The sequence below is a fragment of the Chiroxiphia lanceolata genome, chromosome 14 (assembly GCF_009829145.1).
Source record: "Chiroxiphia lanceolata isolate bChiLan1 chromosome 14, bChiLan1.pri, whole genome shotgun sequence".
Taxonomy (NCBI): domain Eukaryota; kingdom Metazoa; phylum Chordata; class Aves; order Passeriformes; family Pipridae; genus Chiroxiphia; species Chiroxiphia lanceolata.
Genome location: NC_045650.1, coordinates 17,989,736 through 18,002,430, shown reverse-complemented (window position 1 = coordinate 18,002,430; position 12,695 = coordinate 17,989,736). Strand labels below are relative to the sequence as shown.

Genomic DNA, 12,695 nt, shown 5'->3' with positions numbered 1-12,695 from the left:
GAGAAGGGCAGCTGAGTGCATTGCTCAATGGGCAGCGCGTATTAAAATGCCCCCGGTCGCCTCTGGCTCTATCACAAGCAGCGTTTAGCCACGACTCGGAGAAGGAGCAGAAGGGCTGGAAGCTGTCAGACCTGCTTAAAACGGCCGCGGCTCAGTGCAGCGGCAGCTGCAAGGCACACAGCCAGGCCAGGCAGAGCTCAGCTCCCCAGACAGCCCTGTGCTGTGACCAGGGCTTGCCCTGGTCCCCACGTCCCCCCGCAGCCGCCTGCACCCGCTGGAAACCTCTGGACAGCCATCCAGGGTCGTGTGGGATCTTGGGGGCAGTGGCAGCCCTGGGTCTGTCACCACAACAGAGCTCCGGTGTCCTGCTCATCCCACACAGACCTGGACTGTCAAGCAGCAGACACAGCTGGGGAAGCCTTTTGCCAGAGGAGGAGCAGGGCCAGCGCTGTCGCTGGGCCATGCAACAGAGAGTCCCGCGGCAGCAGGCACCTGCCCGCAGGGAGGGACACGTACATCACCTTTTCCTAGGGAGGTAGGGGTGGTTCCTGGGGTGCTTTCACCTGATCCCCGCGGCCCTGAGGAGCACCCAGCAGGAGATCAGCACCCGTGTTCTCCTGCTGCAGCACCCCAGTCCTGCCACAGCTGCCGTGCAAGTGGCACCCACTGCACCCCTGCCCGGAACCCCGCGGCTGGGCTGCCTTTGCCACCCCGCTCCGGCTGCTGCAGAGCCGCCCCCCTCCCACCTCCGGCGCGGCAGCGATGCAGAAGGAGCATCCAAGATGCCGCTTGGCGCAGGCTCAGCTGCCTCCCGGGGCCGACAGAGGAGGGGGCTGTCGGCCATGACCGCACACACCACGAAAAGGGGCTTGGTCTGGGCAGGGGCAGTGCCCGGTGTCCCCAGGCTGTGGCTCCGCTGGCGCCGGGGCCCTCCCTGTCCCCATCCCCGGCAGGATGGGGGAACACAGCCCTGCTCCATCCGCAGCCATGGGTCCCTCGGAGCAGGGTCCAGCTGACACTGCCAGGGCCCGGAGCAGGGCTGCCACCTCAGGGGTCACCAAGCACGGGCTGCAGGCAGGCAGAGCCCCTGGAGCAGATGGGGACACAGCAGCCAGCTCAGGGCTGGGCCCCAGCCTGATCCTCATGGAAAGGGACAAGCAGGGACGCACACACATCGGTCCTCAGGAATGAGTGAGTCCTCTCCATCAGGCCTGGCCAGCAACACTTTCCAAGGCACCTGCAGCCACATGGCAGGAGCCTGGCAGAGGTGCAGGGGCAACACAGTTCGGGGAGGAGCAGGGCACAGCAGGGTGTGGTGCCAGGCCCCACAGCTGCCCCCAGAGAACTGCCCCACACCTGCTCCCAGGGAGAAAAGGGCTCAGCTTGCCTTCGTGCTGTGGCCTACCCTACAGAACTGTGTGTCCTCAGATGAAGATTCAGTGCAGCTCTTTGCTGAGTCCTTGTGAGCCTCACTGTATCCCACACAGATGGGACAGAAGGCAGATGCTGGTCAAGAAAAGTTACCACAGGGACCACAGAACAAACTGATGAGGAAGAACCAAGGATGGAAGAAAGGTGGTGGTGGCTTCTAGGTTCAATAGAGAGCAGAGAGCACTAGGACCAGACCCCATGCCAGCAGGCTGTGCTAGCCAGGTCAGAAGTTGAGAATGCAGCATGTTACTCATGCAGAGAAAGCAGTGGGGCTGTCAAGGAGTTAACAGAGGAGCCTTGGTGCTCATCAGCCAAATCTTGCTGTGATAGGGAACAAGAAGCAGCACTGTGAATGCATTTGGTCTGCAGCTCCTCCTAGACTGCAGAGGTAATGAGCTGAGATCTCAGTAACTGCTGTGGTGGGAAAGCAGGGCTTCTTAGAGCTCAGAATTACCCTGCAACAGAACTTCCTCTTTGCTTTATACCTCTGTCCTGGTGGAACACGCCACAGACTGCTAGTAAAGCTCTCAATCAACATATAAATCCTACAAACCTTGCACAAACCCTTGCAAGTATGTGAACAGCAGCTTATGAAACAAACAGGGAAGAAGGGCTTTCCTTCCCAAACCAAATTGTTTAGCCTTCACAAACGCTGAAAATGCAGACATAAGTTCTATTGAGAAAGAGATAAAGACCATGTGTGGAAGTGCTGCTGGGCTGTACTGGGAGGAGTGCTGAGGAGGAAAGGCAGGCTCTGAATACACACTCAGTTTGCAAAGTAAGCTCTCTGTATTCATCCGAGAATGTCTGCAGTATGGAGTTCATCTGGTATAAATAAAGTACAAAATTTTACAATGTCTTAATCATTATTTTAACAAAAATACTAAAAACTGAGTAAAAACTGAAACCAAAGTGGGAAGGGAGACTATCAGCCACAAGGGATCTCCATAAACATTTGTAGAAATCGGATAGTAAAAACACTTTCTCTGTACAATAAAACCCTCCTCCTGGCATCTCCCTGTGAGAACAGACAGCAGCAGCACTGGGGGCACAGGCCCAAGGACAGAGGTTGGGACTGCCCCAGGGGTTGTGAGTCAGGCTGAAGAGGCTGTATCCATCCATCCACAGTGATGTCTCCCTCCTGGATCAGGCTGAAGGTGCCACAGATCAGTAGCGTCCAAATGGGTTGTTGTTCTGCTGTGTCTGTGTATCTGTTGAGGTCAGAGTTAGACAAGTCACAAGTTTAGTTCACACAAGACATCCCCCTCCCCACCAAAGCTGAATGAGGAGTGTGTCACAGCCCATGAGAAGAAAAAATATAACTCTGCTCTGCACATTTGTCTGAGCCTTTGGGCAGCAGCACAGCCAGGATCCCACATTCTTTGAGGAAGACACAGATATGTGCCAGTCCTGATCCTGATGCTTCTCCAAAGATCTCTCTGTCTCTCACGGTAGAATTGGAGGACCATAACACAGCCCTGAAAGGTGGCAGCTAGCTGGGAGGATGAGTTTATGGATTAATTATTTCTGGTTTTAAAAGAAAATCAGCCCTATAAGACTGCACAACTCCTGCAGCCATACAAAGCTGCTCAGCCAGCTAGTGCCACTCATCCTAAGGCACACAGGAACCAGAGTTAGGCTTCAGAGACAATTATCCTGGCTCCCTGTCAGTATCTCAGTACAAATGAAGTACAGCCCCAAAGGACTTCCAGATGGCACAAAAAAAAGGCAGGAAAAAAAGTAAAGTTACATTCAAGAACTTCATGAACTTCTGAACTGCTGGGACTGATGTTCTGTGATTTACAGTGCTCACAGTATACTTGAGCACCAGTTTGGGTTTTTTTCCCAAAACCACATCAACATGTTTTGACATTAAATCAGACTAAGTAAAAGGAGATGAGTGTACCTGGCTGGCCCGACACCTTCTCAACTCTGCTGGATGTTCAGGTATTCCCTGGAGCCTCCTCATGCAGCCTATCCTGGGCCCAAAGTACCCTTGTCCCCTCCTACAGGCTGCTCTTGGTTTACACCTCCTGTTTTCCACTCCATCCCAGATACTACAAATAAGAACTCCAGATGCTTCCAGAGGGAGTTGATGCAAACCCAAGGAAGCAGCATGGCTGCACTGGACCCACACATCTGCTCCATTTACAACAGCTCCGTTTGCTGAAGAGACAGGATACAAAAATATGGCTATTCTGCTATATTCAGATTCTTCTATGAGGCCTTCCTACACTTGAGTGTCCTGCTGGGATCTTTTGGCACAGACTTGTGGTTTGTGAATCACGCTAGTGGGAAACGTAGCATATTAAAACTCATTAATACTTCTGGTTTGGGGAGTTCTTTTTGGTCACAAGGACTAAGGATTTCCCATCAGGGAACAAGTATAAGCACAATTTCCAAGTCTCCCACTCCACACATCACCACATCCAGCACAGTCTCACGCTCACTGCAAAAAAATACCCAACCGTGTGGTCCATTTCTGGGCATTTCCACAGCATTTCTGCCATTTTTATGGCAGAAATGCCCGTGAGGTGACAGTAGACAGTGACAGCAGGCCATTCAGAATGGAACAGCAGAGACACTGGATTCTGTTTCTTGATCCTCCAGCCAGTAATTCAATATAGATTATAGGAATACAGTGACAGATTGAACACCATCTATGCCATTACCCTGTCATGGCAGCAGCCACGAAAGCCCACAGACCACCACGAACAAAGCAAGTGTGCAGCTACACTTCCCAGAGTACCCTTCCTGCCTCCAAGAAGTCTTGTCCTGCTCACAGCACAGCCACAGTATCCCTGGGTCATCCACCAAGTGAGTGCTCCAGGATTATACCCTTCCTGTGCCCCTCAGAGGTCACCTGCAGCAGCACACTGGATCCTTTCAGGAAAGCTATGTGGCAGTCCCTACAAAGGCTCAGCTCCCTCATCCCTCTGCAGGCAGCAGGAGGAAGGTCTGGAAGGTTGCTCACAAGCTGGCAAGCACTGCCCACCCTGCTGCTGTGCCCCTTGGGCTGGTAGCTCTAATTCCTGATGCCACCTCCCTGCCAGCATCATTTATGGCCTCAGACAGACGGTCTGGCTCAGCCTTGCTACATCAGAGTACCTGCAATAGAAAACAGCAGGGAGGACACTAGCAACAGGATCAAGAACACTCAGGCTTACTGGAAAGCTGCTGCTGAAGCTGTCGAACCAGAGCAGCTGTTTGCTGCTGCTGCTGTGTCTGCTGAAGGCCCTGGCGCTGGAACTGCAAAGAGAGAAACACAGTCAGAGCCACACCACCTGGCTGGCAGCCTCAGCATTCACACAAGCCCTGGGAAGCTCAGGGAAGGAGAAAGCAGGTGAAACAGTTGGGTTTGTGCTGATTATCACATCCCTCTGGCTCTGAGGGAACACTCACAATGGGCTGCTGGGGGGGAAGAGCCTGCATCCCCAGCCCCGGGGGCTGGCCCTGCGCCTGTGGCTGAGGCACTGTGGACACCTGGGGCTGCTGCTGGGGCTGGGGCTGTGGTGGCTGGGGCTGCTGCTGCTGCTGTTGCTGCTGCTGCTGTTGTTGTTGCTGCTGTTGCTGCTGCTGCTGTGAAGACAAAAGAGAAGGGACCATCAGGGAACTGTCAGGGCAATGTACGCAGCAACAGGGCACAGGAAGGGCTTAAGGAGGAAGGGTGTTCCATGCAGTAACATACACTCTTAAACCATTTTCCTTACAGGTTCCTAAATTACCCAAGTTTCACCAGGACTCTGCCCCAGGCTGAGAAATAGCAAGAAATATAGGGACAGCAACAAAGTATTCTGCAAGATGAATGCTGACAGATAGCAGGAAGAGGACTCCCTGTCATAACCTGGTCATTACCAAGCAATTACTAGGAGCAAACGAGGTACAAGAATAGAAAGCAACTAAAAACTCAAGAGGTTGGCTGGTTCATCTCTTGCCTGCTAGTTAAGATCAATACTGACTTCATTGAGTATTTGCCTGAATTGCTCTCAAATTCTTTCCAGAGGTAGCAACAAAGCTCCTATAACCTCCCTACACAATCCACTCCAGGTCACAGTTACTCCTACTATTGGAGTTTTCCCTAATCTCTACCCTGAATCTCATATGTTATGTTTTAAGGTCATTTTTTTTCCTACAGCCAAGGGATAAGAAGAGATAAAGGGGGGTTTGGCTTTCTTTTTTTTTTCAAGATAAAAAATTTGGAGAGTTATCTCTCCTCTTGTCTTTGCCTCTCTAATGTGATGCCCAGCTATTTCAGACTTTCCTTCTCAGTCCTATCCCCCAACTCTTTGATCCATCGTGCTGCCCTTTCCTGCCAGTCATGCCAGCTGGTGTTCCACTTCAATAAAAGGATGCAGATAAAACTGGATGCAGTGCTCAAACCCAGATCTTTACAGACCTAGTTATGGTGAGAAGAATGTTCAGTGTGTTACAGTCAGAATATACCCAGAAATCTCATGGGGTTTTTTTTTTTATTTCTCCCAATTTTCAGACAACTCTCCCATCTGCCAATGTAGGTTTTAACTCTCTAGATCAAAAGAAGAATTTCTAGCAAAAACAGAACACTACTAATATTATCATAACAACCCAATGTGGTGATGGCATGTACAGTTCCCATCACTGGCTCAAAGGGGCAAGGTTCAAACCTTGAACGGACTCTGAAAACAGACAAAAATACAACCAGGAGAATAGACAGTACCTTATGACAGAAGGCTAGAAAAACCTGACCTATGGAACCTGCAAGTCCTCCCCAGGAATACACTGGGTAAACACCACAGAGAAAGAAAGAACAGCCAGTAAACAGCAGGACACAGTGGACAATAAAATTCATACAAGGACCAGTCACAAACACATTGAGGCTTGGATCAAGGAGTCAAGACAAAGGGAGTGAGTTTCTACAGCAGCCTTCCAACCTCCACCTTAAACCAGTTTGGTCACTTTGGTTCTTGGAACGGATGCTATGACTTGGGTACACAAGAAAGCAGATGTCTGACTAAATGAGCCAGGACACACCTCCCAATTTCACGTCCTACCTGCTTTCAACACCTGCCTACCAACCCATGCAAGACACACCAAAAAGCAACCCATCCTTTTCTACAAGCCACTGCACCATGAAAGTCAGCTCTAGCACCAGGAGTCTGTTCCACATCTGGCATGGCTCTGGTAACACAGTAACAGGGGAGATCTTGGGCGCTCCACCTTTGTGGTTTTTTTAAGCAACCAAGCAAAGTCAGCTAAAAGCTGAAGGTATACATGAAGTTACTGAGCTAGGAGGAGTGTTAGCAATTTGTCTGAGGCATGTTCTTCTAAATATGAGTGATGGAGAACACTAAAAGGAATCAAGTGAATAGTCAGGGGGTGCTACTCATCAAAAGGGCTAAAAGCTGCTGACCATGCTAGAGGCAGTTCTCTTGTCCAGTGCAAGGCAGCAATTCTCAAATACTGCTGACTGCAGCTCTGCAGCAACCACTGTCTCACTCAGGCCACTCTCTGAACACAAAGACTCAGCACTCTGTGCCATGTGAAGTCTCTCCATATTCCACAGGTTTGCTAGGCCTTGTCATAAGGTATCAGATTCACCAATTAAACTATTTCTGTTTCTCTGTCAATTCAGTACATTTCTATAACTCCAAGAGATGTATCTGTACTACATATAAGTATTTAATATTCATAAGACCATAATGCAAATCCATGGAATACTCATATTTGTTGACACATGCCTGTGAACTTCTTTGAACTTAGGAGTTGGGTCTAACAGGTGACTTTGGATCAGTTTTTCACCAAACACTGTTAGAAATGGAGTATATGGACTAATCCATACCAGATTTTCTGCCACTGGAAACTGCAAACAACACTTATTTTGATCTTGAGAAATGCAGATATGCCCCTAAAAATGATCTTGAACTACTTTACCTGCTCTTGTGTGGGCAGAGAGGATTTTCCCCTTGTTTCTGGCTCCTGCACACTCCTACAACTAACTTTCTGCACAGTTTATTGACTCAGCTGGAGCAGGGAAAGGTGGGATAGAAGCCACAGAGGCCTGAACAGATCTTTACTGCTACTAACTTCCTTTTAGCTCGTGCTGGGTGACTGGCACAAGGCAGTGCAATGTCTCCATCAGGAGTGGGCAGCTCTAAGGAAGGGAGAACTGCTGTCTGTAGCAAATTACTACAGACAGCCCCAACAGAGCTGACATCCTTCCTGACACAGAGGGGCAGAGGAAAGCAGCTCTGGACAAGCCTCCTCCAGCTCCAGCAGCCTTACTCCTGTCAGCAACCACCAACCACTCACCCTCAGCATCTGCTGTTGCTGCTGCTGCCTCAGGTACTGCTGCTGCTGCTGGTCAGGAAGTATCTGGCTGGGTCGAATTCCTGAGGGGACTCCCTGTGGACCCAAATGGTTCATCCCACTCATCATGGGGGTCTGCTGTATTGACTGGTGAGGAAACCTGCAAGAGAAGAGGACAAGCTCATGGAGGAAAACATTAAAAGGCAGCCATCTTCTTTAATCCAAACACAACTTCTGCCATCAATAAGACAGCCCAAACAGCCCCCTGTAATCCATGCTGTCTCTCTGTAGAAAGGTGAGGGGCACCAGGGCCTCTCAAGGGTTTAATCCAACCTCTTTTTCTAAAAGCCCTAAGTAACAGTCCTCATCCCACTGTTCTGCATGGTTTCCCTGCTGGATTTATGTGTGGTCAGGAGCAATAGAAATCCCAGATCTAGCCCTTTGATGGTGATCTGCTGGTTGGATTTAAAACCAAAACTATGATTTTACCAGATATTTTTTCTCATACTTCTCTATACCATTTTTCTCTGAATGGTAACACTGTTTCCTGCCTGCAACTAACATTTCCAAATTTCATTCCGTCTCTCTGTTTCTTCTCAGGACTGAAAGCTGGATAAAGATATTCCTCTGAGGGTGCAAATGACACGGATGCTGCATAACACAGCATGGAAAACAGGGTTTTCACAGACTGCTGTTAGGGTTGTCTGAGCAGAGCGGGGAAGCCCTTGATGAAATACAGTTTATTAACACCCCGTAGGGCAGGAGATACCTCTGTGTGTTGCTCAAGGTGTGCCCATAGCCAGGGGCCTGCTGGTGCACGTAGCCACTTGGTCTCTGCTGCATCTGTCTAACAGGATCCACTAGAGCAGGATTAGAGCTGGGGTGGGAATTCTGATAGGGCTGGCTAGAATAGGTAGGAGGTACCATCGTGCCTGACTGGGAAGGGTGCTGCTGAAGGCCTATGTGGGAGACGTAAGGAGTGTAACCCTGAAATGAAACAAAAAGCTTTTTTCAGTCACAGGGTAAGGTCGAAAAGAGAATCTGGAACACAGGACATCAGCCTCCTGTGAATACTGTCACAAGGAAGCTCATTGAGGAGGGAGAAAAGCCAAACGTTTGCAGGATTTAGCAGCAAGAATAACGCTGCTGCCCTGTGCTGGAGCCAGATTCCAGCCCCACCTGTGAACTGCCACCTACCTGGGAGGGCTGCAGTGCTCCATAGGACGGGGTCGGAGCCATCTGGCGCACAGGCTGCTGGCTCATTATGCCCTGGCCCTGCTGGAAGGCAACAGAGAAACACTTTTCCCAACCTCTCCAAAGGGCAGGAACACTGCTGCTCTCTCCTCAGCAGCTCCCACCAAACCAGACAAGTACCTTCACTGCTTAGCCTACAAGGTTGTTGCACAGCCTCACCCTGACTTCTGCCTCACCCTGACCTGGGACAAACAGGCCACTAAAAAACATGCCACCCCACAGCCAGGACATGCCCCTCTAATCACCCAGCAGCCACAGATGCCCCAGAGCCCTTCAGGGACAGCCTCCCCCCAGCTGCTAGTGACATGTTCCCACAAAGCAGGTGGCACCAGAAGAACAGACATGAGACAACACCTTTCCACAGAAGACACAGAGACAGGGTTGGGCAGTTCTGGCTAGAAGGGACAGCACCAAACAGCCTGGGCTTGCTATACTGTGGAGTCAGCAAGACCACAGCTCTGACTTACCAACTTTGCTTGAAGCTGCTGCCTCAGGATCTGTCCCTGGGATACTGGAGGCTGCTGCCTGTACACTGCTGGCTTGTAGGAGGGGTCAATGCCCATCATGCTGCCCATCCCTGGAGGCAGCACACCACTATACGGAGGACGACTCTGAACCAGTTTTCCCAGTGGCATGCGCACAGGTCTGTAGGACGTATCCAGGCGAGGGCCACCTACAAGAGAAGCAGACTGCCTAGTCACAGGCTATTGGTGCACCTCATAGCTCCAGAATGACTGTTCATCACTGTATTTAGAAGTGACAGGCAAAAGGACAAAGTGGAGGGCCCTGCATAGGGCCATCTCACAGAAGGGGCTCTTACAGGAGGTTCCCAAAGAGGTGCATTATGCTCAGCTCTCCTTTGCACCTACCTGCTGGAAGAGGCTGATTCTGGGCATAGAGACCCACTGGTGAGGGCCCATAAGCCAGCCTTGACATCGTGCTTCCTGACTGGTGATGCAAGAGATCTGTAGGCATACCCACTCCGTAGGAAACCCCTCGGCTAGGGCCCAACACAAAGTCCTGCAAAGACAAAGGAATAAGAAATATCAGTATGCACTGGGAATACCTGAATGGATGAAGAGTATGAAGGGGTTGCAAAGGCCACAGGAGAAAACCTGGAAGGCTATCTGACCTGGGCAGCCTCCTTCCCTTCCATCAGGGATTAAGAAAATGTCTGCCCTGCCTCAGGCTAGAGAGAGCAGCATAGAGCTCCAGCACTCCCAGCTGAGAGGAAACATATCACATCTTCACCATTACACCACTCTCAGGCTCCTCAGGAAGACTCTAGAGAGTGTTTTGTGACTAGGAATGGTGGACACATGAGGTCCACAGCTGCTGGGCACTCCATTACCTCAGTTTTGTTGGCAGATTGGTTGCGTTTCTTGGTTTTGCTCTGTTTCTTCTTGCGTTCTTCAGTAGAGGCGGCAGGATTGGAGCTTGATTTGTCAGCCTTGGCTGGTTCTGCAGCTTTCTTCTCTGGCTCTAAAGCCACAGGTGTTGGAGGCTCTTCCTCTTCAGGGGGCAGTGGCAACGGCTCCAGGTAGTAACTGCGGGGCTTGGGTTTCAGGTGTGTGTGATACAGAAGAAGCCTCTGCTGCTCCTCAAACCTGGACACCTTGCGATCCACCCGGACTGTCCCAAACCATCCCCAGGAGAGGGGGGCTGAGTGCTTCAAGCCCTCAAAGAGATCCCAAGGGGAAATCTTCTGCTTTGTAGAGACTTGCAAACCCTTTAAAGCAAAAGAGATAAGAACCTCCAAGTCCCTGTTGTTATTCCTATGAGGCTAAAGGAAACCATGCTTTCTTCGGGCTCTGCTCCAGATCTCTCAGTAAACAGCCTGAGCCCTCACCCTAAAGGTCCTGTCTCTTCCAGGTGGCAAAGCAGTCCTTTCTAAAGGCCTTCATCAACAACTGCCAGTCTCCTTCATCCCACCTCTGCAGTCTCCTGGCACTGCCCAGTAACTTATGTGATACGGATTATGTGCATCTCTTTATGCTTTATATAACCGTAAGTACAAAATCAAAGTTTGATTAACATCTCAGGCCACAGCAGCATGTATCACCAAGCATTAACACCCAGCTTTGCCCTTTTTGGACATGGGTATGAGCTGTCTGTGTGCAGCCAGCCACTTCAAGGCTGTCAGGGAACAAGGCATCGCACATAGATGCCTCTCAAGCTGTGCAGTCTTAAGGCATCAGAGGACAAGGTGACACCTGCACTCAGGAGCTGTGATACAGACAAAAACGCTTCATTTACCTCCTTCTTGAAGATGGAATCAAAGCCAGCTATTTTATTGCCTTTAGTGTCAATGAGAGATCCCTGAGGTTCACAGGTGATGACATCTCGGGTCTGCTTGGGAAGTGGCAGTAGCTGTCTCACCTTCTCCAGGCTGTCCGACTGCCGGTCCCCCAGCTCCTTCTGCACAAGTGGAATAGATAAGACTTGAAGAATTGCTCAGGGAAAACCATCCAAAGCCCACCTATGCCACTCCAGTTTCAGCCTCCACCCCTGCATTACACCTCTCACTTTCACACCCTTCAGCCATAGGGGCCACCCTCACCACTTCATCTGAACAGCAGCCAACAGGACAGGTACCATTCATGACAAATGCAAATCTGTATGGCAGGACAACCACAACACAGCACACTCTGCTCCCCACACAGGGCCTGGTGTCCCTCACCCTGAGTTTCTTGACAAGATTCATGTATGCCCGCTTGTTCTCCTCCATGCTGCCCTGAGAAATGCTGGACATGTCAGCAGCCAGGGTGCCATTGATGAGAACACTCAGCATATCCAGCACAGTGGTGAAGAGCTCGCTGTTGGTCAGAGCAGAAAGGTCAAGGTCACCTGAGAAGCTCTGCCATCATAGCAACACCAAACATTATATCAGATTGTCAAGAGTACTGCCTACAGTCAGAAGTGTCAGTCTTCCGACTAACCTCCCACACCAATCCTCCTTTTGCTTATACACCACAGGGCTTTCCCACTTGAGTTAAGTGCAGTATCACAGATAAAGACTCCTTTCTATCCATTCAGCACCTCTAAAAAGCAGGTCCAGACTCAGCTCTCCCCTGCACATCTCTCAGCATCTGGAAAGCCCAGTTTGCTCTGGATATGGCACTTGGATATTAGGACCCAAGTCGTGGCCTGTTATTACTTCAAAGTCTCTTTCAGCCATCACAGTACTTCTGACAGATCATAGAGAGAGATAGCTAGCTCACATGGGAAATGGGGCCATGCTAACAACTGCCTCCTTTGGGAAGTGTATGGATGAGAAGTCAGCCAGAAAGTTACTTGTTTGACTGCATGTCCACGGTGCCACTGCTGATGATGTCCAGGAGAAGCACAGCCCATTCAGTTGTCTGTTGTGTACTGCGTTGGACTGTGTCAAACATTCCCCCCACCTGGCAAAGAAAGGGAGTTTAGTCACAGGGCCCCAAAAAACTACTGAGATTTAAAAGTGAGAAAGGATCTTAACTTAAACCAGAGCTTAAAGGAGCTTAAATCCTACTGAGAGCTGAAGAAGACTGCTGTCAGCAGGACAAACCTCAGATACAAGTGGTAGTGCTGTAGACTGAAAAAGCATTGAAATGGGAAGGCACATCTACAAAAGAGAGACCAAGTCTTTGGATTTCAACCTGATTAAACAGAGCAAGGGAGTTTATCCATGCACCCTGTCACACTCAGGGCTCAAGACCTAGAAGCAGCACAAGTGTCTCTCCTAC

At 50.3% G+C, this 12,695-nt stretch overlaps 1 protein-coding gene across 6 annotated transcripts in view; it reads right to left on the bottom strand.

The window, feature by feature from the left end:
• Positions 1–2,090: 2,090 nt before the first annotated feature.
• Positions 2,091–12,695, bottom strand: part of MED12 (mediator complex subunit 12) — a 36,459-nt gene continuing 25,854 nt past the window's right edge. For 2 of the 6 annotated variants that reach the window (XM_032702483.1, XM_032702489.1), the window contains 12 exons: positions 12,265–12,374; positions 11,651–11,786; positions 11,227–11,388; positions 10,322–10,699; positions 9,840–9,990; positions 9,438–9,643; positions 8,914–8,994; positions 8,486–8,703; positions 7,720–7,876; positions 4,834–5,010; positions 4,599–4,680; positions 2,091–2,642 (listed from right to left, as the gene is read on the bottom strand). In XM_032702483.1, coding sequence (XP_032558374.1) covers positions 2,599–2,642; positions 4,599–4,680; positions 4,834–5,010; positions 7,720–7,876; positions 8,486–8,703; positions 8,914–8,994; positions 9,438–9,643; positions 9,840–9,990; positions 10,322–10,699; positions 11,227–11,388; positions 11,651–11,786; positions 12,265–12,374 — 1,902 coding nt within the window. In that variant the 3' untranslated portion in view covers positions 2,091–2,598. Of the gene's footprint in view, positions 2,643–4,539; positions 4,681–4,833; positions 5,011–7,719; positions 7,877–8,485; positions 8,704–8,913; positions 8,995–9,437; positions 9,644–9,839; positions 9,991–10,321; positions 10,700–11,226; positions 11,389–11,650; positions 11,787–12,264; positions 12,375–12,695 lie in introns of all 6 variants that reach the window. The other 4 variants (XM_032702485.1, XM_032702486.1, XM_032702487.1 and 1 more) reach the window with 4 other exon arrangements.